The sequence below is a fragment of the Callorhinchus milii genome, unplaced genomic scaffold, assembly GCF_018977255.1.
Source record: "Callorhinchus milii isolate IMCB2004 unplaced genomic scaffold, IMCB_Cmil_1.0 Scaffold8, whole genome shotgun sequence".
In the NCBI taxonomy this organism is placed as follows: domain Eukaryota; kingdom Metazoa; phylum Chordata; class Chondrichthyes; order Chimaeriformes; family Callorhinchidae; genus Callorhinchus; species Callorhinchus milii.
This window is the reverse complement of record NW_024704749.1, coordinates 20,131,991-20,159,967: the sequence shown is the minus strand read 5'-3', so window position 1 is coordinate 20,159,967 and position 27,977 is coordinate 20,131,991. Positions and strand designations below refer to the sequence as shown.

General features: G+C 52.4%; 1 protein-coding gene across 3 annotated transcripts; it reads right to left on the bottom strand.

Moving 5' to 3' along the window:
* Positions 1-27: 27 nt before the first annotated feature.
* On the bottom strand, positions 28-27,839 carry sh2d3ca (SH2 domain containing 3Ca). Of its 3 annotated transcripts, XM_042337189.1 has the most exons (12): positions 27,716-27,839; positions 21,356-21,941; positions 16,452-16,491; positions 5,668-5,796; positions 4,604-5,052; positions 4,100-4,224; positions 2,853-3,403; positions 2,580-2,695; positions 1,883-2,054; positions 1,073-1,184; positions 613-819; positions 28-330 (listed from the first exon to the last, which is right to left on the bottom strand). In XM_042337189.1, the coding sequence occupies exons 1-12, from the start codon at positions 27,732-27,734 to the stop codon at positions 155-157; spliced, it is 2,682 nt and encodes an 893-aa protein (XP_042193123.1). In that variant the 5' UTR covers positions 27,735-27,839; the 3' UTR covers positions 28-154. The 3 variants fall into 3 exon arrangements, with proteins under 3 accessions (XP_042193123.1, XP_042193124.1, XP_042193125.1); XM_042337190.1 differs by lacking the exons at positions 21,356-21,941; positions 27,716-27,839 and adding an exon at positions 20,236-20,300; XM_042337191.1 differs by lacking the exons at positions 16,452-16,491; positions 21,356-21,941; positions 27,716-27,839 and adding an exon at positions 10,920-11,143.
* Positions 27,840-27,977: the final 138 nt, after the last annotated feature.

Here is a 27,977-nt window from a genome sequence, read left to right as displayed (position 1 = left end):
GCTATACAAATGTACTTTTGTATTGTATTCTCTTCGAAGGGCGATTGATTTAAAAAATTTGGCCAAGATTAAACACAAAAAATTTAAGTTTCTGTTCAGAGATGATCCCCTTTAAAAGCCCCTTTTTCTTCAAAGAGGTATTTTTGCCCCCGCACTACAACTCGCTATGCCGGACTGTCGGCTCCAGCTTGTTGGATAGAGCGCTCAGCACTTTGTCGAACTTTTGGTAGCGCTCGGCCTGGCTGCCGCTCGCTCCTTTACACCCCCACAGCAACCGCATCTGGAACTCCGTCTGGAATATCTCCATGATCTGCTCGTTCTCCTGAAATCCTGGAGAGAAAAACGATAGAGGCTCAGCGACTCCGCGCTTACACCGTAACATGCCCTCTACGCTGTCCGTCAGGGTTAGAGGCACAGTAAAGCTTCCTCTACACTGTCCGTCCACACTCCCCGGTCAAGTGAAGCTGAGTTAGGAGTGGTCTTTGGACAGTTAACCCCATAACTCTGGATAACACCACCCAAGTGGGAGCACATAGGTAATAAGGAGGAGGGGGGAGGTGTGTGTGGGGGGAGGTGTGGACCCGGGGGGAGGGGGTTTGGGCTGATGCTGACCTTGCAGGCGGAGGTTGGCGTTGGTGCGGTACAGGCCACCGTGATGAGCCACCGTCCGGCCGGCCTCCAGATGCGCCATCACCACCTCCACGCCGCTCTCGCTGCTCTCCCACGGCTCTGGCCGCTGTCCAGTGGCCGCCCCGCGCTCCAGCAACGTCACCAGCGGCAGCACGTGGGGGAACGTGGTGTTGGTCAGCGGCGACAACTCTGTAACAGGAGGGACTCCGTCAGCCCTGAGCGGCCCCGCCCACCTTGGCCCCGCCCCAGCTACTCGGCTCGGCCCACCTTGGCCCAGCCACAGCCCCGCCCGCCTCAGCCCCGCCCCAGTCACTCAGCCCCGCCCCAGTCACTCAGCCCAGCCCCACCCTTCTAAGCCCAGCCCCCTCAGCCACAACCCCTCAGTCCCGCCAAGTCCCACTCGAGGGCTGAGACCCCCGGCGCCCCCTTTCCCGCTCTTTACCTTTCCCCTCGTTCAGGGTTTTCAGGAACGGTTTCAGTTTCTTCTCGTACAAAACCGCCCCCTCCGTGTGCCGCTGCCTCAGAGCCGCCCACGTCTGCTCCAACCGCGTGATCTGTGCCGGAACCAGAGCCAGAGTTACCCCCGGCCTCACACAGCCCCCAACACCCCCCACCTCCCCGCACAGAACCCCAACACCCCCCACCTCCCCGCACAGAACCCCAACACCCCCCACCTCCCCGCACAGAACCCCAACACCCCCCACCTCCCCGCACAGAACCCCAACACCCCCACCTCCCCGCACAGAACCCCAACACCCCCCACCTCCCCGCACAGAACCCCAACACCCCCCACCTCCCCGCACAGAACCCCCAACAGCCCCACCTCCCCGCACAGAACCCCCAACAGCCCCCACCTCCCCGCACAGAACCCCAACACCCCCACCTCCCCGCACAGAACCCCAACACCCCCACCTCCCCGCACAGAACCCCAACACCCCCCACCTCCCCGCACAGAACCCCCAACACCCCCCACCCCCCCACAGCAACTCCTACACAGAAACCCCTCACCCACACACACAGACTCACACATAGACACAAAGACCTCCCCCCACACACACACACACACAGACCCCCCCCCACACACACATAGACCCCCCCCCACACACACACACACACACAGACCCAACAGGAATTGAAGTGATGAGCACTGCGTTGTTATGATTTGAACCCCGCGTCGCCCTCGTCCCCCCCCCCCCCTCCCTCCCGCCCATCTCACCCCTTGACCCCCGTGCGCTGAGGCCCAAGCACTGACCTGGGGCATCTCCAGGGCTTTCATGATGGCTGCGAAGCCAAACAGGTTGCCCAAGTTACTCTTGAGCTCGGCGGCGAGTTGGATGGTTTTGTGCAGCAGCACAGCTCGCTCCTCAGTGCTGCCCGTACAGCCCAGAATATCCACCGTCATCGTGATAGCCATGGTGTTGAACCTGCAAACGTAGCAGCCAGACTGAGTCCACAACCCAGCACAGCCCAGCACAACCCAACACAGCATAGCCCAGCACAGCCCAGCACTACCCAACACAGCATAGCCCAGCACAACCCAACCCAGCACAGCCCAGCACAACCCAACCCAGCACAGCCCAGCACAACCCAACACAACACAGCCCAGCACAACCCAACCCAGCACAGCCCAGCACAACCCAACACAGCACAGCCCAGCACAACCCAACACAACCCAACACAGCACAGCCCAGCACAACCCAACACAGCACAGCCCAGCACAGCATAGCCCAGCACAGCACAACCCAGCACAGTATAGCACAGCACAGCTCAACAAAGCACAGCCCAGCACAACCCAACACAGCATAGCCCAGCACAGCACAACCCAGCACAGCATAGCCCAGCACAGCTCAACAAAGCGCAGCCCCTAGCACAGCGTTGCCCAATACAGCACAGCCCGGCCCGGCACAACCCCCTCCCCTTCCCCCCACCCCATCCCACGCTGCTCCTACCGTTCAATCAGGTCCAGGCGCAATTGGTGTCCGTGGGGGAGAGTCAGCAGCTCCAGACCAGATCCTACTCCCATCTGCTTCCTCATCTCTTTCGTCACTCCCAGGATCCTCGCCACCTGCAGAAGCAGCGGGAGAGACTTCAATCAATTGTCGCTCACAGTAATAACAGGCATTACTCTCTCTCTCACACAGTAATAACAGACCTCTCTCTCTCTCCTCTCCGCCATATGGCAGGGTCGTTGGGGTGAGTGGGGGAGGGGGCGAATGGCTTACCGTACAGTCCACTTTGGTGATGTGTTTGGCTATTGTTTTAGTGTCTTCCTTTGCCAGCAGCTCCTTGACTTTCTTCAGCACAGCCATCTCCAGAGGTTTGTTCTCCCAGGGGATGAGGAGCGAATGGAAGGCACTGGGCCTGAACGATGAGGTCAGCTCCACCACCGGGGGAGAGAACGTCAGCCGCTCGCCCTCCTTCCCGGGCACCGAGGGGAGATAGGTGTCGGCCTCCAGCCCGCTGCCCCCCACGCCAGGGCTCTCCTCCCCCCTCAGTCGTGCCACGTAGCTCTGGTGTCTCTCCCGCTCCGCGACCAACAGCGAGCTCAGCTGGCAGTATTGGCCGCCCTCTGGCTGCGAGGCGCTGAGCGAAGGGCTGGGGCCGGGGCTGGGGCAGTGCTGGGAGCTGGAGGATGGGGTGGGCCGCTCGGGGCAGGGGCCGGGGTCCTGGCTGCCGGGGCTCGGGCTGAGCTGAGGTTCGCTGGACCTGCGGAGCACTGGGGAGGACAAACCTGCCCGGCACGGCCGACCCAGGGAGCTGTTGTGCTTTAAACCTGGAGAGAAAATGAGACGCATCAGTTGCTCGTCCATCTTACTGTCTCTGTGTCCCCCTCACAATGGAGGCATTGAGGGAAACGAGACCGCTTTAAGCTTATAAAGCGCGTCTTTAGAATGGATTAAAGGTACAAGTGAGGGAGTGACTCGACTTAGCAGAGAAGGGGAATCTCTCTCAGCCGGTGTCGTGGCTAACAATCCCCACCCAGATAAAACGGGTCAGCGACGACATGGCTGTTTGCGGGACATTGCCATGTATAAACAGTGTGATGTGTGGAGTCCTGTAGCTCAGTGGTTAGAGCACTCGCTTTGCAAGCGAGAGACCTGAGTTCAGTTCCAGGCAGAGGGCGAAACCTTGGGCAAGTTTCCTTACTCCACATACCTAATAATAATCCCTCCAAAACCCAAAACAATAATAAATTGGTCATTTCAATCTACGACTGTTTGTGGGACATTGCTGTGCGCAATTGGCTGCCGCGTTCGCCCACAAATATGCAGTCAATTCACTTTACAGTATATTCTGTGAAGCGCTTTGGGACGTCTAAAAGACGTGAAAAGCGCTATATCAAATGCAAGGATTATTATTATTATTTATTAAGCGTCTTGAGACATTCCTCGCTATGTGAACGTCGCTGTATCAAACCCACGGGTTATTATTGAGCCGTGAGGGTGACCGGGGGCCGGACAGTACTCACTTGTGCTGTATTCTGGGGACAAGGCGACCTCATTGACTGGTGACATTGCCGAGTGCATATCCTTGATCTGATCCATGCTCAGAGCTACATTCCGCATCGCTTCCTTGTGGTGCGGGGATGGTGTGCTGGGGAGAGGGCAGCAGCGGGTCAGTGCCACCTTACCACAAGATGGTAATCGCAGACGCTTTATTGTGCTTCTCTCTCCCCATCTGTCTCGCCGACCGTGATGACCTCCGCACCCTCCTTCCCATCCTCGTTCCTCCACAAGTGCCGTGCATCGGGCATTGAGAGTCCGCAGATATTCACAGCCCAACCCTAACCCTCACCTGACTCCACACCCACCCCTCCCCACAATGAGGCATCCCTCGCCCCCCCATCATGGGGATTTCTCCCACAAACACAGCTTCCCCCACCCCCCTCCCCCCCCCACCACACACACACACAGCTCATCTCCCAAACTAGGAAAACCCTCCCCCACCCCCACCCCGGGAAAGCCTCGCTCACCTGTTGGAGGAGCCGTTGCTCTTGATAATCTTGTCTGAGGTCAACCCGTCAGTCATGGTCACACTGCGCCGCTTGATATAGCTGCCGCGTTGGGCGGGGGCCGAGGGGCTGGGGCCATGTTTGCTGCCGGACAGCCCGTAGCTGGCCTCCAGGTAGCGCAGCGGGAGGGTGCGATTGATGGGGGAGCAGATGATGGCTCCGCTCTGCTCGGACACAGGCTTGCGGTTGCCCACGTAGAAGCTGACCAGGGAGGGCACCGTGTGGAAGCTCTGGTTGTCCAGCAGGTACTGCACTCGGGTGTAGGCCACGCTGGGCTTCAGCAGTACTTTGCTGATGCGGAAATGCAGAGGGTCTCCCCGCCAGCGGCTGGTCAGCACGTAATCGCCCACGCTGGTCAGCGAGTCCCGGATCAGGAAGTCTCCGTTCTGCTGCACCAGGTTCTCGGACACCTGCTCCCGGGCCAGAATCAAGAGGGAAACCCAAGTCAATGGAAACCCAACTGCGGGGGAAGGGGGTAGTGTGTTGGGGGAGCAATGAGGTTTTGGGGGTAGTGTGTGGGAGTGGGGGTGGGGGCATTGTTAGTGGTATTTGCTAAAGGAAGGGAGCGGGCGGGTTGGTAGGTTTGAGGTGGTCGCAGAGTTAGGGAGGAGCAGCGCCATGGAGGGCTTTGAAGGCGAGGACGAGGATCTTGAACTGAATCCTCTGGGGGATGGGGAGCCAGTGGCTCCGGACGAGGGTGGGGGGTGATGGGGTCTTGGAGCCTGCAGGAGAAAATATGAGTTGCAGAGTTCTGGGGGGGTTGGGGGGATATTGGGGGACAGTGAGGAGGGGGGAAATGCAGAGGGGGAAGGAGGTGAGACAGTGTGGAGGGGGGAGGACTGTAATGTAGGTGGGGGGGGGGGAAGGACAGGGTGGAATGGGACAGTGTGGAGGGGAGAGGGGGACTGTGTGGAGGTGGGGAGGACAGTGTGGAGGTGGGGGGGACAGTGTGGAGGTGGGGAGGACAGTGTGGAGGTGGGGGGACAGTGTGGGTGGGGGGACAGTGTGGAGGGGGGTGAGCTGACCTCTCGGGGGATGTGGCCATGGTACCAGGCATGGCTCCGCACGTCATTGCTGCTCAGCTTCAGTTCCTCCTCCAGCTCCCACCGCAGCTTCTCTGGGCTCGAGTCCAGGATGTACTTGTCCTTCGAGAACTGCAACAACAGCACTGTCAACGCAGCAACCATCACAGCCCCCTCTCGCTCCCCACCCCACATAAACACAGCCCCACCCCCCAGAAAGGTCCCCCCCTCCCACCCCCCCATAAACAGCCCCCCTCGCCCCACCTTACACACACACTGTCCCCCATCCACACACACATAGACAGCCAACCCCCCCCACCCCCCCACGCACACACGGGTGTGGGTTATATATCGGACAGTACGGTAGCTGATTTGATGGGTTCCTGCAGTCTGAGCTCAGCCGCTGATGTCATGGTTTATTTTTATCACCGTTAAAAATGATTCCCCGCGGCTGCCAAACATCACAGAGAGAGAGAGGAGATAGAGGGGGAGGGAGAGATGGATGGGGGGGGGGGGGGGGCAAGATAGAGGGGGGGAGAGAAATAGTGGGGGAAAGAGATAGAGGGGAGAGTGAGATAGAATGGGGGAGAGAGAGATAGAGGGGGAGAGAGAGATAGAGGGGGAGAGAGAGCGGGGGGTGGGGGGAGAGAGGGAGGGAAGGGGAGAGAGAGCGGGGGGTGGGGGAAGAGAGAGAGAGGGAGGGGGAGAGAGACAGGGAGGGGGGGAGAGAGATGGGGGGGAGAGAGATGGGGGGGAGAGAGATGTGTGGGGGAGAGAGATGGGGGGAAAGAGATAGGGGGGAGAGAGATGGGGGAGAGAGAGATGGGGGGGGAGAAGATAGGGGGGGAGAGAGATAGGGGGGGAGAAAGAGGATAGAGGGGGGAGAGAGATAGCTCCACCATCCACAAAATCCAGTTAATCCAAAACTCCGCTGTCTGCGTACTGCCCGGCACTAAACTCCGTACCCCCATCGCCCCGGTTCTCGCCCAGGCTTGGCTCCACTGACTCCCCATCGCCAAACGGATCGATTTCAAGATCCTCACGTTCATCTTCAAATCCCTTCACGCCCTGGCACCTCCCTACCTCTCCCACCTGCTCACCCACCAAACCCACAACCCGCTGCCTCCGCTCGACACTGGGCTGCTTGTCCCCCGCGCCCTCTGTTCCACCAGCAGTGGCCGCGCTTTCAGACACTATGCCCCGAAACTTTGGAGCTCTCTTCCTCTATCCCTCAGCCTTGCCCCTTCCCTCCTTCCTTCCCTCCTTCCTTCCTTCCTTCCCCATCTTTATGTCTCGACCTGACATACACTGTGTGGGTGGCGCTGTGTGGTATATACACGGTGTGGCGAGCGTCAGGTACACAGGATTAAGTGAGAGAACAAACAGACTGCATTAAGTGGTTTGCTTCTGATTCCGATGCTTGTTTTACTAATAAGATTGTGATTTCTATCTCCCCCTCAAACATTCGGCGCTTTTAATAACCCGCCCGCAAACTCTCAGCCTTGCAATGTGTTTTCATTTCATTCAACTCTATTTTAGTAATAAATAATATATATTTTAGTCTGATCCATTCAGCTCCATCCCTGCCCTGATCGCTCTCCTCCTATTGATTAATGCCCCCATTAATGACCCTCCCGCAAACATTACCTAACCCAGTAATAAAGCTTCCCCTCTCCCCCACCCCACCCCCACCTCGCTCCCTCCCTCAGGAGACTCGCTCGCCTCCCTCCCCAGAGGGACTAGGCCGCGGGCTGGGCTGATGGAGGAGGCAGGGTCACCATAGCAACCGCATGATGAACTCCAGTCTGTAACCCGTGGCTCTGTGTCTCTGGAGCGGGATTTGCAGACCAGCATCTCAGTTGGTTACCACCAGCGCTTGCTCCAGCTCAGGAGAGGCATTCACAGCGAGCGTGTGCTCAGGGAACCCTCCCCCTCCCTCGGCCGGAAACGTCACCTCACAACAGGGATTGCGTCCCGAGTGCAAATCACATCACCCCACGTACATCATTCCATGTATGTCGCCATGTGTACTGTACCCTCAGGCACTCTGGGCAAACCTCTTTCAACAACAACTTGTGTTTATGTCTCGCCCCTCGCGCAGGCGAGTGTCCCAGAGCACTTGATTCCCTCCTTCAACCACTTTCAAACCTCATTCTCGTTCCCATTGCTCTCATTGTGATTTTGCTGTGAACAAATTGTCTTGATGCCTAATAAGTAACAATAATTCTTACATTTGATATAACGCCTTTCAAGTCAGGACGACATTTCAAGGCGCGTCACAGGATTCACTGTAAAGTGTAGTGACTTTGTATTTCTCAGCGAACTCAACAACAGCCCCACAAACAGCCATGGAGTGAGGGACCAATTTTATTTGGGGAATTATTGGCCAGGATACCGGGATAAACTTCTCTCTCTTTTGAATAGTGCCATTGGATCTTTGACGTCCACCTCAACAGGCAGACGGGACCTTGGTTTAATGGCTCATGTGAAGGACGGCACCTCCAACATTGGAACACCCCCCAGCACTGCATTGGAGTGTCAGCCTGGACCCTATGAGTTCCAACGTGGGTCTTGAACCCACAGTCTTCTGACTCAGAGGAGAGCCAGGCTGACACACAAGGATGCAAGGATTGATGAAGGAGGGAATTCAATACAGATCGCCCTGCAGTCCCAGAATCAGCTGCTCACACCCTCACAGCACAGAAACAACTGCAGTCGTGGCTTCAGAATTGAAGAAAATCCCTAAATCGAGTCTTAATTTGGAGATCAGATTTCCGCAGATCTTGAAAATCGAGCGGCTTCCAAATAGGCCACTAAATATAGGCTCGATCTCTAAACTATGCACCATCTTACACATCAAGACACAAATGATGGTTGGTCCTTTGCAACTGAGACTGGGTGGCGTTTCAATTTCTGGTGGTGAAAGTGTTAAAGCTGTTCCCCAGGTTGGAGCCTTCCCCTCCCCAACTGCATCATGCTTTTGGGTTGGCCAGAAATGAGCTCATCTCTCTCACAAAGCATTGGTCCCCAGCCTCTCTGTGCTGAAATGTCAGATTTCACACCTCACCGCCTCCCTGAGAGAGAATGGAGTGATAGAGAGAGTGAGGGAATAGAGTGACAGAGAGAGTAAGAGGATAGAGTGATGGAGTGAAAGATAAAGCAAGAGGTAAAGAGTGAGAGATATAGAGACTGCGTCGAGAGTACGTGTATAGTGATAGTGTTGCTGGAAAATCACCCTGTGTGTGTGTGTGTAGTGCTATTATCCTCCCGCAAAAATCATAATTTCATAAGACTTATAATCTTATTATAATCATAATAAGACTTATTAGACATTGTAATGGTATCACGACTTTTTGGTCACCCTGTATAATGCCTCTCTGTATATAACATCATCTCTATACAACTACCTCTCTCCATATATACACACACACATCATATACATATAAATAAAACACCCTATATATAGCCTCCCTCTTTCTATACACGTTAGATATAATATATATACTGAACATAAATATAAAGAGTTGCTTTATATTATAGTTAAAACTGTTCAAGTAACCACCCCTCCCCATTCAGCAATAACAATAATAATCCTTGCATTTAATATAGCGCTTTTCACGTCGGGAGGACGTCCCAAAGCGTCCTATATATAAAACACACTCTACATATAGCAGGGAGACAGAAGACACCCCTCTCTCTGTATATCTATTTAAAACAACAGCAAATTGCATTTATATAGCACCTTTCGCGCTAGGAGAACGTCCCAAGGTGCTGGAAACCCTTTCTCTCTGTAACATCTTTTCCATATATAATTCTCTGTCTCTAAAGGGGGTGGGGGGCAGTCGATGAGGCTGTGATGCTGAGCTGCGGTCTGGGTGCAGCTGCTAAGCTTGGTCTCTAGACTCTGGACACAGTGGGGAAGAGGCACGATGAAGTGAATGAAATCCTCGCCTACAAATTCCAGCCATTACATCATGGATAACCTGACTGCTTGGCATCATGAGCTGGCAATGAGCGTTACGTAGATCAAAATAAAACCCATGTACAATTACAGCGAGAGAGAGAGAGAGAGAGTGTATTACAGAAAAGAGTGTGAAGCGGAAAAAGAGAATATGTGTGAGAGCGTGTATGTGTGTGAGTGTGTGTGTGAGAATATGAGTGAGAGAGGTGTGAGAGAGAGCGAGTCGGTGTGTGTGCGAGTTGTGTGTGAGTGTGTATGAGATAGTGTGTATGAGACAGTGTATGTGTGACGGTGTGTGAGAATGTGAGTGAGTGTGTGTGAGTGCGTGTGTGTGTGTGAGAGAGTTGGTGTGTGTGTGTTTGTGTGTGAGTGTGTGTTTGCGTGTGAGTGTGTTTGCGCGTGTGAGAGAGAGCAAGAGAGAGAGAGTGTGTGTGTGACTGAGTGTGTTTGTGTGTGAGAGAGAGAGAGCAAATGTGTCCGACAGCTCAGGTCTACCTGTGCCATGGCTTTAGCTGTGTTGCTGTATCTTTGCTTTGTTTGTGTGTTTCTCTCTCTCTCTCCTTGTAATTCATTCTTTCTCCCACTCTGTCCTCCTCTACGTCTCTTTCCCATTCCTGGTCTCCCCTTTCCTCCCTATCTCTCCCCACTTCTCTCTCTCTCTCTCACTGTCTGTCTCTCCACAATCTCTCTCTCTCTCTCTTGCTCTCTCGGTGTCTGTCTCGATGCGGTGAGAGCTCACATCTCTGTCTCTGCACCACGCAGGCAATCTATCATTTTGTTGGTCAGCCGGGTGTGTCTGACACACGCGGAAACCCATCACCATGGAGTATCCAAACCAGGCTGAGATTTTCCATGCATCCCACCTACACATGGAAATCCCTATTGACTGGGTCTCGGTGCAGTCAGTCCTATCGCATCCCCCCCCACCCCGAGGAAATTCATTCAAGAAAAACCGCTGAAGGCTTTCCACGCGCTCTCGATCTTTAAGAACAAACTTACAGGAAAAACAATGGCCATTTACCCCCCAGCCCCCTGCGGCCCTGCCCTGACTCCCTGTGTCTGTCTCCCTGACTGTCCCTCTCTCCCTCCTTGTGTCTCCCTCCCTCCCTCCTTGCCTGTGTGTGACTGTGTGTCAAGCAGGTGCAGGCAATCCAGCTGATGGGCTTCCTCCAGCATCTCGAGGGCAGGTAAGGAGGGAGCGGGGCAGGTGGGGGCAATGAAGGGCAAGAAGGCAGCGGAGGGGCAAGGGGTGGTGGGGGGGGGGGAACAGCTCCCCTTCCCCAGACAGACTTACCTGAACCTGCATGAAGGAGCCGCGGTAGAAGCAGCAAGCGGCTGCCGAGATTGCGCTCCACAGACTGCATTTATCTGTCATCTTCTTCTCCCGTCGTCGTCGTCTCCTCTTCTTCTTCTTCTTCTTCTCAGATATATTTATACTTATAATAAAAACCACCAACAGCAGCAACAACAGCAGCAGCAACAACAACAACAAAGCCTCAGCTGTAGGTGGTGGCTGTAAATCCTGGGGATTTGGAGGGGGGGTGTGGGGGGGGGGGGGGGTTGTGTGTGGGGGGGTCTTGCTCCTGGGGTCTTCTCAAAGCTTCTCAGCCCCCAACTACCCCCATCACCAGCATCAGCTGCTCTTTTACCCCCAGAAACGCCTTTGCAACACAATAAAGATGCTCCGGAACGCCACCAGAGGCTGAGCTGCTGCTGCCTGAGGATGGAGTGAGTGTGTGAGTGAATGAGAGAGAGAGAGAGAGAGTGTGTGTGTGTGTGAGAGAGAGAGAGCTCATGAAAATTCAATCACATTTCTCTTGTCTACTGGCAATTGGAGAGACAGAGCCACAGTGGGTGTGTGTGCAGATCCCCCCCACCACCACCCCTCCTTTCTCTCTTTCTATCTCTCTCTCTCTCTCTCCTCCTCGTTCTCTCTTCTTCTGTCTCTCTCTCTCTCTCTCTCTTTGCTGTTCTCTCTTTCTATCTCAATCTCTCTCTCTCTCTCTTTCTCTCTCGTGTCTCTATTTTCTCTCTCTCCCCTTCTCTCTTTCTCTCCCCTTTTCTCTCCCTTTCTCTCTCTCTCTCCCCCCTTGTTTTCTCCCTCCCTCCCTCCCTCTCTGCCTCCCTCTCTGTTTCCCTCTCTCGTCTGTGCACACAATTTAAGAATTTTCCTAAAATTCTGCACGATTTACAATTGGAGGATAAAATGGTCCTGAAGCTGAGACCATGAGAGCTCTACGTGATGCTCCTGGTACCCACCAGCCTCCCCCCCCCCATCACCACCCCCCCCATCCCAACACACACACCCCCCCACTCCTCTAATCAATCAATGACTTTGACAGAGAATCTCTGACTGACAGAAACCTCCCCACCCCCCCCCCCCCCCCAGTGAAATACAGGAGGTGGGGACTTGCAGTCTCACTTTGATGGGATGGGATGTGGGGCGGGGGGTGTAACCCCCTCCGCTAGCCTCCCTTCCTCGCTCCCCCACCACCCCCCATCCACTCTCCAGAACGAGCAGCTGTGTAGCCAGCGGTGCAGTTTGGGGTGGAGGGGGCGGCGGTGATGGGCAGTGTCATTAGTGAGCAGTCTCCAGCCCGGTAATTAATGCGAGAAGAAACCAGCGTTAGCTCAGTGCAAGCAACGCACAGGCTCCCCTCCCCTCCCCTCCCCTCCCCTCGCTGGGCAGCCAGAGCCGCTGGAACAAAAGCAACCGGGTTTATGTCTTTTAACTGAACCAAAGTCTTAACTCGCTTTCCAAGAGACATCCCACCCCCCCCCCCCAACCCCCACCCCTCGCTCACTCACTCATTCACTCCCGCCAACCCCAGCCCTCACCCCATCACCCCACCGCCACCCCCCCAATATGGGTCATTTGGGTAACACTAGTGTCTCACGTGGGCCGAGTCATCACAGAGTGGCCAAGGTCTCTGATTCCATCCAACAACAACAACGTGCATTTATACAGCGCCCTTCACGCAGGGTGGCGTCCCAGAGGGTTTCGGGACAATCCTCCGCTCTGTGCTGAGTGACCGATCTCAGCCCAGAGTGGGTGGTGCAAAATTTGGGGATGAGTTTGAGGGACGAGGAGCAGGAGAAAGACTCAGCGAAGGCGGGGAAGGAGCTTTACACCCGCCTGAATCACAAGGCAGACGGGACCGAGGACAACACAATCAGGGGATAGGAACCGCTATCGTGAAAATCCTAAATTGTTCAGAACACAGAGCGTAACTGATGCAGCAGTTATAAGGAATCCACTGACGCTGCAGTTATAAATTACTTTCTGAGCGTTTTTGGGGGGCATTTAACGGCGACACGTTCCAAACAATGACAGACTGCCTTTAAATGTTATTGCAAATGACACCCCCTACCCTCCCTCCTTCCCCCATCACCCACCCACCCCATTCCGATATGAGCAGATCCAATGAGATGATGTCATGCGGAGAAAGCCTGGATGACATTCAGCTCACAAACATCAGAGGAACAGTCCATTCCTCAACAGGGTAGAAGCTGATCGAAGCAATTTTATTGTCACACACATTCACTCACCCCCCCCCCCCACACACACACACACACGCGCGCTCACGCACACAGCATTAAAGGGGATTGACGATATTCAGCGCATTCTCGCTGGCTGGTCGCTGACACGAGCCGGGTATCGGTTTCCTCACGCTATGACACATTATACAATGTCATTTTGCTGCTGTTGTCGTCGCTGTTGTTGGACAACACTTGAGAAAAGTGGTGGTGTCCGGGCCAACAATTTACCCCACGTAAATGGCTTATTTCCTTCATGAGTGTTCGCGCGCCTTTGCTGTGTGCAATAGACTGCTGCACAAACTGCACAGTCACTACACTTGACAGCAATTGCCTGTGAAGTACTTGGAACCATTTGAATGTTATAGGCTTTGAATCCTATCAGGGACTCGTATAGTATAGTTGGTATATGCAGTGTATGCGATGATACACACAGTATAGTAGATATGCTATTACAGTGGTCCAATCCTACCACACGTCTAAATTCTTCTCTTTAAAGCGCTGTCCTCTCAACCCATTCCACACTGGTAACAATCACAAATATAATCCTCACTGTTCTCGTTTCTTTTGAATTTACTGATCTGAGTCGGGTCAGCATTTGGACCATCAGAATTCATTCGAGTGAGAGAGAAATCGGTCAAGGTTCCCACTGCTTGTCACAATCCATAGACTATTCCCCCCTGGAAAGACAACAACTTGCATTTATACAGCCCCCTTCACGAGGGGTAGCATCCCGGAGCGCTTCACAGTGGCGGAGTCTGACCCCGAGCCCGGGGTAGAGGGAGGACGGGAGCTGACCGTAAGCACGGTCAAAAAGGAAGGTCTTTAGGTGGGACTCGAAGGTGGGGAGGGAGGAGGTAAGGATTGCAGGAGAGAATTACAGAGTTTCAGGGCGTAGTGGCTGAAGATGTGAGGGGCGAGGGTTTGGTGGGGTGGGGGTGAGGGTTTACCTTGGTGCCCCAGCCATGCTTATTATCTGTCAACCTAAAGATAATCTACATTCTCCTCTGGGTCACAAGATCATGGCTTCAAGTTTGTGTCAGGACTTTGAGCTCCCAGTCTATGCTGACGTTCCAGCGCTGTTCTAGGGGAGCTCTGTATTTTTGTGGGGCTGCCATCCTTTGGATGAGACATTAAACCGAGTTCCTGTCTGTCTGCTCGGGTTAAAGATCACACGCCACTCTTGGAGAGGAGAAGGGAGTTTCTCCCGGTGTACTGGCTGACAATCCTCCCTCATCCAAATAAAATAAGAATGTTTCCGTTCATCTGTTTCCGTGGATAATAATAATAATAATAATAATGCTTGCATATGATATAGTGCCTTTTCACGTGGTTGGGACATCTCAAAGAATATACTGTAAAGTGTAGTGACTGTTTTGTGGGTGTTTCGAATCGGTGCTGTGTCAAATACAAGTGTTATTGTACAGATTGATACCGCAAAGCCTGAAATTTCACCTAATCGCAGCTGCGAGAACGCTTGCCTTAAAATTAAAGATAGGAACAGAATAGTGAAGCGTTATCTTCAATTCGGTTGTAATTTGGGAGCCAGGTTGCCGCAGTTCTCAGTAAAAGCTTCCAGATTAAGACTGAATTTAATATATTCTGCATTGTTGTGTGTTTCCATCTTCAGCCTTAAGACCACGCACAGTATGTGTGGCCCGTGTCAGGAGACAAGGCAGAAAATTCAAGTGGAATTAAAAAAAAATAAAGAAGCTTTACTAAAAAATATAATCTAAAATCAACTCTCTCCCGGTGTCCTGGCCAACAATCCCCCCCCCCCCCCCCCCCCCCCCCCAGAGAAAATTGGTCACTCACCAATTTGGTTTGTGAGACATTGCTGTGTGTAATTGTCTGCCGGGTCTCGCCTACAAAAGACACAGTCACTCCACCTTACAGTATATTCTTTGAGAAGCGCTTTGGGGGACGTCTCAACGACTTGATAAGGCGCTATATCAAATGCAAGGGTTATTGTTATTATTATTATTATTATTATTATTGTATCTGCAGAGGCAGCGAGGGCTGGATGGGAAGCTGGGGAGAGTTAGATTTCAGCAGCGGTGATCCTCACTCCGACTGTGCCAAGGTTAACGCGGCGCTCTCTTTCTCTCTTTCCAGTTTATTCAGCATGTTCCGTCTGCACAACATCAAAAGCTGATCCAGCGGAACAAAAGACCCCCCGCCACACCCACCCACCCACCACCCACCCACCAACCTCCCCCCTGCGATGAGATGCTCAGCAGCTCTGCTCATTTAAAGGGGAAGCGATCAGAGAATGCAGAGTCTTTCGATGCTGAGGACAAAGGATATTAAAATAACAGAGAGGGAGAGAATGTGTTGAGGAGACCCCAGAGCTATCTTTGTCACGCTCCCGTCCTCCCCCACACACGTACACCTTCCTTCCTAAAACACTGTGACTCATTCTTGCCGTGTGCCTAATCTCCAATACCGGCAACTCGGGAACCACAGTCGTGCTCAATCTAATGAAATGCCACCCGCCCGCCCGCTTGTCAGTCTCCACCCCCACCCCAGCTGGCACAGATGAGGTACTAGTGACCCCTAGTGTCTGCCGTTAGATTGCTGTCAGCTCTGTCAGGCCACAAACGGCAGTAGGTTCTCCGCCCAGAGACGCCCTGACCATCACACCGAGTGAGGACAGGTGAGACACAGTGTCAGTTGAGTGCCTCCAGCGGGCAGTCTAATACAATTTACATTTATACAGCATCCTTCGTGTCAAGAGGACGTCTCAGAGCACTTATTGGGTGATGCAGGTTTTGGCCTGAAGGCTGACCACCTGATGGTAGAAAAAACATCCTCAATGCAAAGCGGAGTGTGGACGCGGTGGGACCAGGTGTTTTTTCTGGAGAAAAATGTGTTGTTTTTAATTGACTTTCCATCCAACCATGAGGAGGAGGAGCCAGGGGTGGGGCTGGGTATGGGGCTGGGTGTGGGGAAACCGAGGACGAGCTGTGTTTGGCACTTACTGTGGGGTACCAGCGTGGGTTGCCCTTTTAAGAGAATGCCAGTCACCTTGGCATTGGACCACTCTCACACAGGGCAACAGAGGGTCTCCTGCTGTCCTGTGTATGAGCGGCGGATAGAGTGCTCCAATCATCTCCGCTGTGTCCCAATCTTTTCACACACTCCCATATCTTCACCTCTCTGGGAAACTCGTACAAATACCTTCCCTTCTTCCCAGTGTCAAAGGAAAAGCAGATGTCTTCACTCGGAGACTGCAGAGAGTGGCTGGGCTCACACACTATACCCAATGCCCGCTCCAAATACCACTTACCTTGACATACTCCGATTTGGAATCCATGTTCTGCAGGTTGCTGGAGAGAGGGAGAGAGAGCGATCAGTGATTTACACAGAGAAGGGACGAGAGGGAATCAACAAGAAATCATAGGATCGATCAGATAAAAAAAGACCCTTCGGCACATCCAATTTCATCTCTGGAGAAAACCCAGTCTACCATCCCCCAAACACTGCATCGAGCTGCTTATTAAAGAGTCTGGTAGATTCCTGGCCTCAAACAGGTTACCATGAAACCACTTTTCCTGGTAACCTACGCCAGTTGTTAATTACCCTCTGAGTAAAGAATAACTTCCTGGTTTCTGTCCTGAAATTGCTCCATTTACAACTCTAGATCTGTATCCTCTTGTTCTATTCTCACGCTCGCCAATCGCAGGCCTCGCTCTCTAATTAAATGGTGTGTTTTACGGGTTACTCTGGTAAACTTCCCTCTTTATTTTCCTGTATCCTCTTTTCATTGCCAGTATGGCGTGATTCCCAGAGCTGGAGGTGGGGGGGACACTGATTACTAATCACCTGCCTGGGATTACAACTCACATCCGGCCATTCACACACTAATCTGGGAATGGAATCCAACCAACACTTTGGACCAAATCATTTCCTCCTGAGTTTCCTGGCCAAACATCTAGTGTGTGTGCACGGTTGGGGGGGGGCAGGGGGGAGGGAGTGGGGGGGAACCATCATTTAAAGGGCTATTGCTGTCTTACATTAATACAACAATCCTTAAATTTCTGAGAGCACCAATAATGTGGCAAAACACTTCACTGGTAATTCTGTCATCAATGCGAGGTCCTGCCTTCCACAGCAACGACCTGAATGACCAATTTTATTTGGGGGATTGTTTGGCCAACAGTGCAGAGGATCTGTGGAGTCCTGTAGCTCAGTGGTTAGAGCACTCGCTTTGCAAGTGAGAGACCTGAGTTCAATTCCAGGCAGGGCGAAACCTTGGGCAAGTTTCCTTACTCCACACAGAGCCTAATAATAATCCCTCCAAAAACCCCCAAAAAAACAATAATAAATTGGTCATTTTCAATCTACGATTGTTTGTGGGACATTGCTGTGCGCAATTGGCTGCCGCGTTCGCCCACAAATATACAGTCAATTCACTTTACAGTGTGTTCTGTGAAGCGCTTTGGGACGTCCTCCCGACGTGAAAAGCGCTATATCAAATGCAAGGATTATTATTATTATTATTATTATTATAAAGTCCACCTGAATAGACACAACAGATGGGACTTTGGTTTAAATGAATCATCCGAACGACAACACTTACAACATTGCAGCAACACCACCACCACCACCCACCCACCCACCCCCCAGCACTCCATTGGAGGCTTGAGGTGGTCTTGAACCCAGAACCTCCTGAGCCAGAGGCGAGAGTTGCCTGACTGGGTGACGCTGCTTTTATTGTGAGTTTTGTGAGTTTCGTAACGCTCTTCCTCTATCCCTTTGCCTTGCCCCTTCCTTCCCCATCTTCAGGCCACACCCGAAGACCTTCCTGTTCGACCGTGCCTACGGTCACCACACCCTCCCCCCCAAGATTGCCATCGTGCTCCGCCACTGTCAAGCGCTCTGGGTCGCCACCCTGCGTGAGGAGCGCTATATAAACACAAGTTGTTGTTGTTGTTGTTACTCTCTGCTCACTCGTCACGCATTATAATTTGTTTGGCATTGTTAACCTTGTGTTAGTTATACAGAATGGAGCGTTTGACCCAAACGTGTCCAAACATCCTCAAAAACGCCCTCCTTGTTCCGTCCAGGCTCTCAGATTACTCTCCCATCTCTAACCGGTCTTTCCTCTCCAAGGTACTGGAGCAAGTCATTGTTTTCCTCTTTCCTCTCCCTGCATCAACCACTGTAATTCTCCCTAACCCTAAGCGCTCTGAGACGTTACCCTGTGTGACGGGTGTTATATAAATGCAAGCTGTTGTCGTTTGGTTGTCTGTTTTTTGCACAGTCCTGACCGACTGCACCAACAACATTCTCTCCATTCTTGACCAGGGCTCTCTCTATCTCCTCGTTCTTCTTGGATCTCTCTGTCGCCTTCGTTACTGTCAACCATTCTATCCTTCTCCACCGCCTGACTTGCGCACGGTTGTGAGAAGGTGGATTCGGGGGTTGGGGGTTTCCAGGGAGGCTGTGTCACTGTATCGCTGGTTCCCCTCGGCCCCGGGACCTGTCAGCGGAGGACGTGGCTGTGTGTGACATCTGTTTCCGCTGTATGACATCTCCTTAAAGGCAGGAAGCAGGGAACGGACGGGCCATATGCATCCTCCCAGCCCAGCCCAGGGCCACTCCGCTCAGCCAGCTCACACAGCTTAACCCCTTCAGCCCTTCCCCGTGCTCTGCCACAGCCCTGCAGTCCCAAGCCTGTCAGACCATTTGCACAGAGCGACACAGCCACGCAAAGAGGCCGTAATAATAAATAATCCTTGCAAGTGACACAGCACCTTATCACGTCTTCGAGACGTCCCAAAGCGCTTCACGGAATATAGTGTAAAGTGAATTGACTCTATATTTTGTGGGCGAAACGCGGCAGCCAATTGCGCACAGCAGCGTCTCCACAAACAGTCGTGGATTGAAGTGACCAATTTTTTTTTGATGGAATTATTATGTCCTACGCCCACTTTACTTCCACCCTACCCTATGTCCACCCTATGTCCAACATCCTGGCCTAAACCACCTGTCCTGGTCATCTGTTCTAGTTGCCGATCCCTCACTGTCTAATTAAATACTTCCCGGTTTCTGTCCTAAACCTTTCCTCGCTAACACAGAGCGCTGTGAGGATGTGGAACCCTCGGCCCTAGAAAGCTGTTGAAGCAGATTTATTGGGAGGTTTAAAAAGAGGAACAGTGACTTAGCCAGCAGAGATATATCAAGGGATATGGGGAAAGGGGTGGGGCGCTGGGATTACGCGATCAACCAAAATCTAATATATGATGGAACAGGTTTGAAGCTGAATATAACAATAATAATCCTTGCATTTGATACAACGCCTTATCACATCTTCGAGAACGGCTCAAAGTGCTTCACCTAATAGACTGTGAAGTGAATTGACTATACTCTGAATGGCCTCCTTCTGTCTCGCTGCTGTAAATCTGAGCATATTGCCATGCATTTACTGCCTCGATCTCATGAAGTGCCTTACAGCAGGCACTCAGCCCAGACCGCCCGTGCTCCTGCTTTTCTAAATCACTGTTCATTCATTTTTATGAATACCACTGTTCAGCTCTCTCTGATGTGAAAGGCACCCTATCAAAGACAAGCAGTATTATTATTATAAGTGTTTCTGTCTCTCTCTAACTCCATCTCTCTCTCTGCTTCTGGTGCTGTCTGGCGCGGTCTCTCTCTCTCTCTCTCTCTCTCTCTCTCAGTTTCTCTCTCTATCTGTTTCTGTCTCTCTATCTGTCTATTCCTCTCTCTGTCTCTCTCTGTTTCTCTCTCCCTGTCTCTGTCTCTCTGTCTGTTTCTGTCTCTCTCTCTCTGTCTCTCTCTCTCTCTCACACACACACGCAGTGAATTGGGTCTTTGGCACCAGTACAATAGCTGAATTTTGCTGTTTTAAGATTTATTAAAACCCACCAAGGCTTGAAACTTCAACAAAAGTTCGGGGTTATGTCCAGGCAACTCATTTCGATGAGCAGAGCAGCTGAGTGCACACATCTGTCAGAGTAACACCTGGACCAGCCTCACTCTTGAGCAAACTGAGAAAAAAGGTGCAGAGAACGCGCACATAGGCACATATACACACACGCAATACATACCCGAGAGGCTGGTTCCACAGCACATAGGCTCTTCCCGTCATCTCAGCCCCGGCTCCCTCCCTCCCTCCCTCACTCACTCGCTGCTGCCGCTCACTGGGAATGTCGAGTGTCAGACTGTCACCAGTTCCTGAGCAGAGCAGCAACCGGCATTCCGAGCGAGCAGAGCAATCTCCAGGGGGAGGGGGGGGGGGAATGTAACAATTCCCAGCCAGAGTGACAGGCAAACTCCGCATCCTCTACAACAACAACAACAACTTGCGTTTATACAGCGCCCCTCACGCAGGGTAGCGCTCCAGAGCGCTTGCTCTGGGACGCAACACGGTCACCCCTCCCCAAGTGCCAGCCTCACTGCCCCTCGCCTCTCACTGTGCCCTCCCCTCACTGCCCCTTGCTTCTTGCTGTGCCCCCTCTCACTATCCCCCCTCACTGTCCGCTCCCCTCACTGCCCCTCGCCTCTCACTGTGCCTCCTCACTGTCCCACCCTCTCACTGCCCCACCTGTCACTGCCACCCCTTTCTGCCCCCCTCACTGCCCCTCACCGTTGAATACTGTAAAGACTGGATACTCAACACAGCTCAGCCTCTCAGCGAGAGACCAGTCCAGCAGTGGAGCTCGATGACAACGACAACAACAACAGCAACAGCAGCAACAACTTGCACTCATACAGCGACCTTCGTACAGCGCCTCTCGGAAAGCTCAAAGCCATGACGCCAGCCATGAGTGCTATCAACTGAGTCAAGCTTACAGAATGTCTCAATAATTAGTGTGTGTGTGTGTGTGTGTGTGGAGGGGGTGCAGGGGGCGGGAGTGGGGGTGGAGTTCGCTACCATAATGTCTCCTCAGTGATGGTTAGTGTAAAGTTGAGCCTCACAGTGTCTGGTCATATCAGTCGCTGATCTCAGCCGCGCTCTGTGCCGAGCGGCTGAGATCAGCGGCTGATCTCAGTCTCGCAGCTCTCACGGTCTCATCAGCAGCGCTCGTGTTCGAAGGTCACGGGTGACCGGCCTCTGGTGTAACATCTCCCAGCAACAAGTGAGCGCCCACAGGAGAGAATCCGCCCCCCCACCCACCAATAACAACACAACGTCCGAGGCGAGGCAATGGCTAGCCGGGTCTTTACCTGTCCATCGCCGTCTCCTCTTGGTGTCTGCTCGCGGGCGACCCCTCCTCTGCTCTGTCGCTGGGAGCAGCGACCTCATCCCCACCTCGGTGATCGCTTGCTGTGCCCGGCCCGTCCTGGTTTGGGGGTCCAACTGGTTGGGTTGGGGTGTGTTTGGGGGGGTTGGGGCTGGAGGGCTGAGCTGGACTGCCCACCCTGGGGTGGGTGTCTGGCTGTGCCGGAGCTGTCTGCTGGCTGGGAGGCTGGGGTGGCTGCTCACCGCTGTCCGATGGCAGTGGGGGCAGTGGGTTCTGCCGGACGTTACCCTGGTTTTGGCCATTGGGGGGCGCTTTGCCCAGTTTCTTTGCCCGGTTGGAGTTGCACCGAGGCATGGTGCCCATGTGTGTGTACATCTCGTCAGAGCGGGCGTAGCCTGGGCTCCGTGGCACCGTCTCCAGGTCGTCCATCGTTTCATTGTGAACCGACAGACACTCGGGCTCCCGGCCTCGCCCTCGCTTCCGGCCCTCGGTCGCACTGCTCGACGATCGCCGCAGAGACAGGCTCCGCGGGAGGTTGGTTAAGCTGCCAAAGTTAAACCGCAGGAACTCTGCAACAGGGAGACCAGAGACACAAACATCATCACAACCTCACAGTAATAACAACAACAACAATAGCAACAACAGCTAACGACACTTGTAATGTGGAGTCCTGTAGCTCAGTGGTTAGAGCACTCGCTTTGCAAGTGAGAGACCTGAGTTCAATTCCAGGCAGAGGGCGAAACCTTGGGCAAGTTTCCTTACTCCACACAGAGCCTAATAATAATCCCTCCAAAACCAAAAACAATAATAAATTGGTCATTTTCAATCCACGACTGTTTGTGGGACATTGCTGTGCGCAATTGGCTGCCGCGTTCGCCCACAAATATACAGTCAATTCACTTTACAGTGTGTTCTGTGAAGCGCTTTGGGATGTTCTCCTGACATGAAAAGCGCTATATCAAATGCAAGGATTATTATAATAGCGCCCTGCACATCAGAAAGACATCCCAGAGTGCTGGGCTGTCAGGGGTTTTTGGACCCTTCCCACCTCCTCCCCTCTCTTCTCCTCCCTTCCCCACTTCCTCTCCTCTTCTCCCCTTCCTGTCCTCCTCTCCTTCCCCCACCCCCTCCTCTCATCCCCACTTCCCCTCTCCTCTCCATCCTCCTCCCACCTTCTGTCCTCTCCTCCCCACCTCCTCGCCTTCCCTCCTCCTCTCCTCTCCCCCCCCATCTCCCTCCCCACCTCCTCTCTTCCCCTTCCCTCTCCTCCCCTCAGTTGGTTACTCTATTACAGGTGTTGCTATCTAGGATCACCAGTCACCTTGGAGGCTTATAGTCATTCACTGAGCTGTGGGGGCACCATTGTTGGCTAAGATGCTTAAGGTTGTACAGAATTGTGAAAATCCTTAAATCCACTTTAATCTGAAGCTGATTTCTATTTAAGAACGGCAGAAAATCGGCTTCCACACTAAGTCGGTGTTTAAGGACTTTTCACAATCTGTACGGTCTGAAGACGGATTGTGGGAGCGGGAGAAGCTTGGCTGTGATAGCCCAGGGACACTGAGGCTAGGAAAGCGCAGACTGGGGTGGGGGTGGTTCCTGACCTGCCACCACTTGAGCTGTGACTCTCCCCTCCCCTCCCCACCCCCGCCTCAACTCGCCCCAACCCCCCACCACCACCCCCACCCCCTCACAGCACCATTTTTAAAATGAGTCCAGCGTCCTGGCCTCGAGCACCTTTCCTGGCAACTCGTTCCAGTCTTTGATTCACTTCTAAGGACAGAAAACCTGGTGTCTGTCCTAAAATTGCCCCAATTACAACTAACTCTAAACCTGTGTCCTCTTGTGTTCTACTGTCTCGCTTCACCCTACAGTATCCATCTTGGTTTACTTTTTCAATCCCATTTCAAAAATGTATACACCTCTACGAGGTCCCCTCTGAATTATCTTCTCTCAAGACTGAAGAGCCCCAGTCTTGTCTAATCATTAATGAGAGCAATAATTTGCCTTTACATAGCGCCCTTCACGAGGGGTAGGTCCCGGAGCACTTCACAGTGGTGGAGTCTGACAACTGAATCACTAGAGGATATAGTTCATTCCTCTACCACTGGGGATGATCCTTTACACCACCTCTAAGGCCTGGGGAGCCCTTTATGTCACAGTGACCAGGACTGTACAGCCTGAGAATAACTTCTGGGGATCTGAAGGCACTTTCACTTGGGAAGCAAAAGTATCTGGCTGGCGTGTACTAGCGCATACCTTACCCTTTACTCTCGGTGCTCCCGGGGGAAATTGGTGGGGGGGGGGGTGCGGGGGGGAGAGAGGGAAAGGAAAAGCAAACATTCTCTGGGCGACAGCAGCTTTATGGGAACGGGGAAAAATGTAAACGTTCCCAGCTATTTCTGGCTCGCATTCCAAGCGAGCAATGTGGTGTTGATTATGGGATGCTCAGCGCAGTTTCACTCCAGCACGGCTGGGATACAGTGACAACTTACACTAACAAACAGTTGGGGGGTGGGGGGAGTGTGTGTGTATGTGGCGGGGGAGCCGTTTTGTTCTCTGGCTGACAGGGACTTTGCTGTATAACGTCTGTTTTTCCAGCAATTGGTAAATGTGATGGGGTCGGCCTGTTCCCAGCCCTGCAGACAGGAGCTCGGGGCAGACAGTGAGGGTATGAGGCGTCGTTCCCACACAGACTGGGGCAGGGAGTCAGTGGTCTGATCCCTGACAGACAGACACACTGACACACAGACAAACACACAGACACACAGATAGATAGATACACCAACACACAGACACACACTAACACACAGACAAACATACAGACACACAGATAGATAGATACACCAACACACAGACACACACTAACACACAGACACACTGACACACAGACAGACACAGAGATACACTGATCTACAGACAGACACACTGACACACAGAGAGACACACTAACACACCGGCACACAGACAGCCGGTGTCACAGTCTGGCTCAGCACCGGGCAGGAGGACGTTGCCTCTGAGCCGCAATTCTCCCCGTCTCAGCCGTTGTCTTTAAAGTTTAAGGTTGTGCGGAATTGTGAAAAATCCTTAAATCCCCTTTACTCTGAAGCTGATTTCTAGTTAAGAACGCCAGGAAATCGGCTTCCACGCTAAGCCGGCGCTGAAGCACTTTCCACAATCCGCACGGACTGAAGATGGATGGTGGGAGTGTGATAGCCCAGGGACACTGAGGTCAGGCACAGTGGGGGCCCGAACATTGACAATCACCTGCCATTCTCACTCCCCCCAGGGCGGCAGGTACAACGTCTCTCACTGGGGCAAGTGGGGGTGGATGGGTGAGCTGAGTGCGAGCGTCAGCAAGACTTCTCCTTCCCTTCCTCCTACGCTCTACAGGGTTCTAACCACTTGTTTAACCTCACAGCCCTCTGTGACTTCTCTCGACCTCTCTCTGCCTCTCGTGAAGTTCGTTTGTGTTCTGGTGCATTTTGTTTCTCAATAAATAAGACCTCACATCGACCGATCTCACTTCCTCACAGCCACATACGATAAGAGTGTGACTGACACACCCGGCCTGGCTGAGGCCTTTGCCCTCTTTGGTTAGTTGAGTCGGAAACATCTTGTCACATTCAGGAGGCCTGAAATAGCACCTTGCCTTGCGATGGCTGCCTCTCTCCCCGCCCTGGGAAGCCTGATCTCAGAGAACTTTGTGCAGAATCGTGGAAACTCTGTTTTAAAACCCGTTTTAATTTGGCAGCCCTTTTTCTGTATTTCTTGAATCATGATAACCCCTGCATTAGACACGGAGGCTTTTCACGTTGCAACGTCTCAAGGAATTTACTATAAAGTGCAGTGACTGGGTATTTTGTAAATGAACGCAGGAGCTAAGGTGAGCACAGCAGTGTTCCACAAACAGCCATGAGAGCGAGCGACCAATCTGATTGGATTCAAACGCAAATTACTGCAGATGCTGGAAAGCTGACTCACGTTCCTTTCTCCATAGATGCTGCCTGACCTGCTGAGTGTTCCCAGCGATCTCTGTTTTTGTTAGCTGCGAGATTGTCGGTCAGCACACCAAGAGAGAAAGAGAAAGAGAGAGAGCGAGAGAGAAACGTCCATCTCTTTTCGAATAGTGACATAGGATCTTTAACGTCCACCTGGACAGGCAGACAGTGCCTTTGAGATAGAAGACTGTGAATTCAAGTCAATTGTGCACGCTGGGGCAGCACTCAATATCGCACGTTCATTGTACGTCTCTATATTTAGATGCAGTGAGAAACCGATGCTTCTTGATTTGTGTGGAGTCCTGTAGCTCAGTGGTTAGAGCACTCGTTTTGCAAGCGAGAGACCTGAGTTCAATTCCAGGCAGAGGGCGAAACCTTGGGCAAGTTTCCTTACTCCACACAGAGCCTAATAATAATCCCTCCAAAACCAAAAACAATAATAAATTGGTCATTTTCAATCTACGACTGTTTGTGGGACATCGCTGTGTGCAATTGGCTGCCGCGTTCGCCCACAAATATACAGTCAATTCACTTTACAGTGTGTTCTGTAAAGCGCTTTGGGACGTCCTCCCGACGTGAAAAGCGCTATATCAAATGCAAGGATTATTATTATTATTATTGCAGACTCGGCAGCTCAGCAAACTCCTCTCCACTTCCCGTTGACCCTACCCCAAACCTCCCGCCCACCCCCACCCCACCCTTGCGAGCCTCACCCTCACCACATCCCACTGAGCATCAACTCCCAGGAACTGATACTCAGCTTGTTGACTGCACTTGCTTCACCCTGAGTTGGTGCCAGCACCCAGGTCCTGCTCAGTGCCTTATTCTCAGGGTTGGGGGGAGGGTGCAGACCACACTGTGGTGCAATCAAGGCTCTGAGATACACAGAGACAAGCTCCAGCGCTGGGAACATCAGTGTGATATTCCACATCCTAAACACTGGACCCTATCACACGACCACTAACTGCACACTCCCCCCACACACACACATACACTGAGCACAACCCCCATCAGGACAGGGAGCGTGAGAATGACTGTGAAGCAGGGGGTGGGGGTGGGTGGGGCATCCGAGAGGTAAACAGAGTGGTTGTGTTTGGATTTTGTTCAGTGCATCCTCATCCGTACACTCACACGCTCTCTCTTTCTCACACACACACTCACACACGTACAATCACTCACACTCACACAATCACTCACACACACTCACACGTACAATCACTCACACTCACACGTTAACACGAACAATCACTCACACTCACACGCTAACACGAACAATCACTCACACTCACACGCTAACACGAACAATCACTCACACTCACACGCTAACACGAACAATCACTCACACTCACACGCTAACACGAACAATCACTCACACTCACACGCTAACACGAACAATCACTCACACTCACACGCTAACACGAACAATCACTCACACTCACACGCTAACACGAACAATCACTCACACTCACACGCTAACACGAACAATCACTCACACTCACACGCTAACACGAATAATCACTAACATACATTCACTAATTCACATATCACGATCACTTGGATACACACACACACAAACCTACTTATTCACACACTCACTCATTCACTCACACTCATACATGGATCACACACACTCACGTAAATACACAGGTTCACACACCACATATACGCTCACACACATGCATGCTCAACACATATGTTCGCAAACTCAATCACTACACTTTACAGTAGTAAAGTACAATAGCTAAGCTCTCTGAGACGCCGTCCGGCGTGGAGGGCGCTATATAAATCCAAGTTGTTGTTGTTGTTACAGTGGCGCATTGACATGTGATAAGTTTCTATATCGAGAGTAAGGATTTTTCCTTTCCTCCATTACATACAGTGTTAAAGCTCCCTCTACATTGTCTGTCCACACTCCCAGATTAATGGCAGCAACATTTTAAACACAGAGTAAAGCTCCCTCTACACTCCCAGGTCAGTGACATTAATGAATGCATCACTGGGTATCACTTTAAATTGTGAGGTCTAATGCAGTCTGTCTGCAGGTTACAGCTGGAATGATGGGAGCAGAGAAAAAGAACAGAAAGCGAACATTTCTAAAATATCCATCCCTACCTCACGAGTGACTGAGAAGCCACTGATCATGTTAAGTCACATATCACATTAAAGTCACGGATTGACAGTGAACATGGCAGTGTGTGCTCTCAGTTCAAAAGTCACTGTTCCTTTAAATAGTTTGTGCAGTTTGATGTTCAGGGTCTTATGTCAGCCCAGGCTCCCTTTACACACTCCATAGCCCCCTCACCCGCCCGTTCCCCCCTTCTCCCCCACCCCATCAAACTTACTGAACTTCTTCAGGCTCATGGTCACCCCTCACGCTGACCCTGATGTGTCACCGGTGGTTGTTGAGCAGCTGGCGATGGAGAGAGAAAGAGAGAGAGAGAGCTAGATTCCCCGGCAGTCAGTCAGTCAGTCAGTCACATTAACCAGTGCAACCTTTCACATCAATAAATAGGACTTCCTGAAAGCTGTCATTTGCCTTCACGTCTGTGTCAATCTGTCAGTTCCATCGTACATCTCGTATGCTACAGGCGGTAGATGTCATCA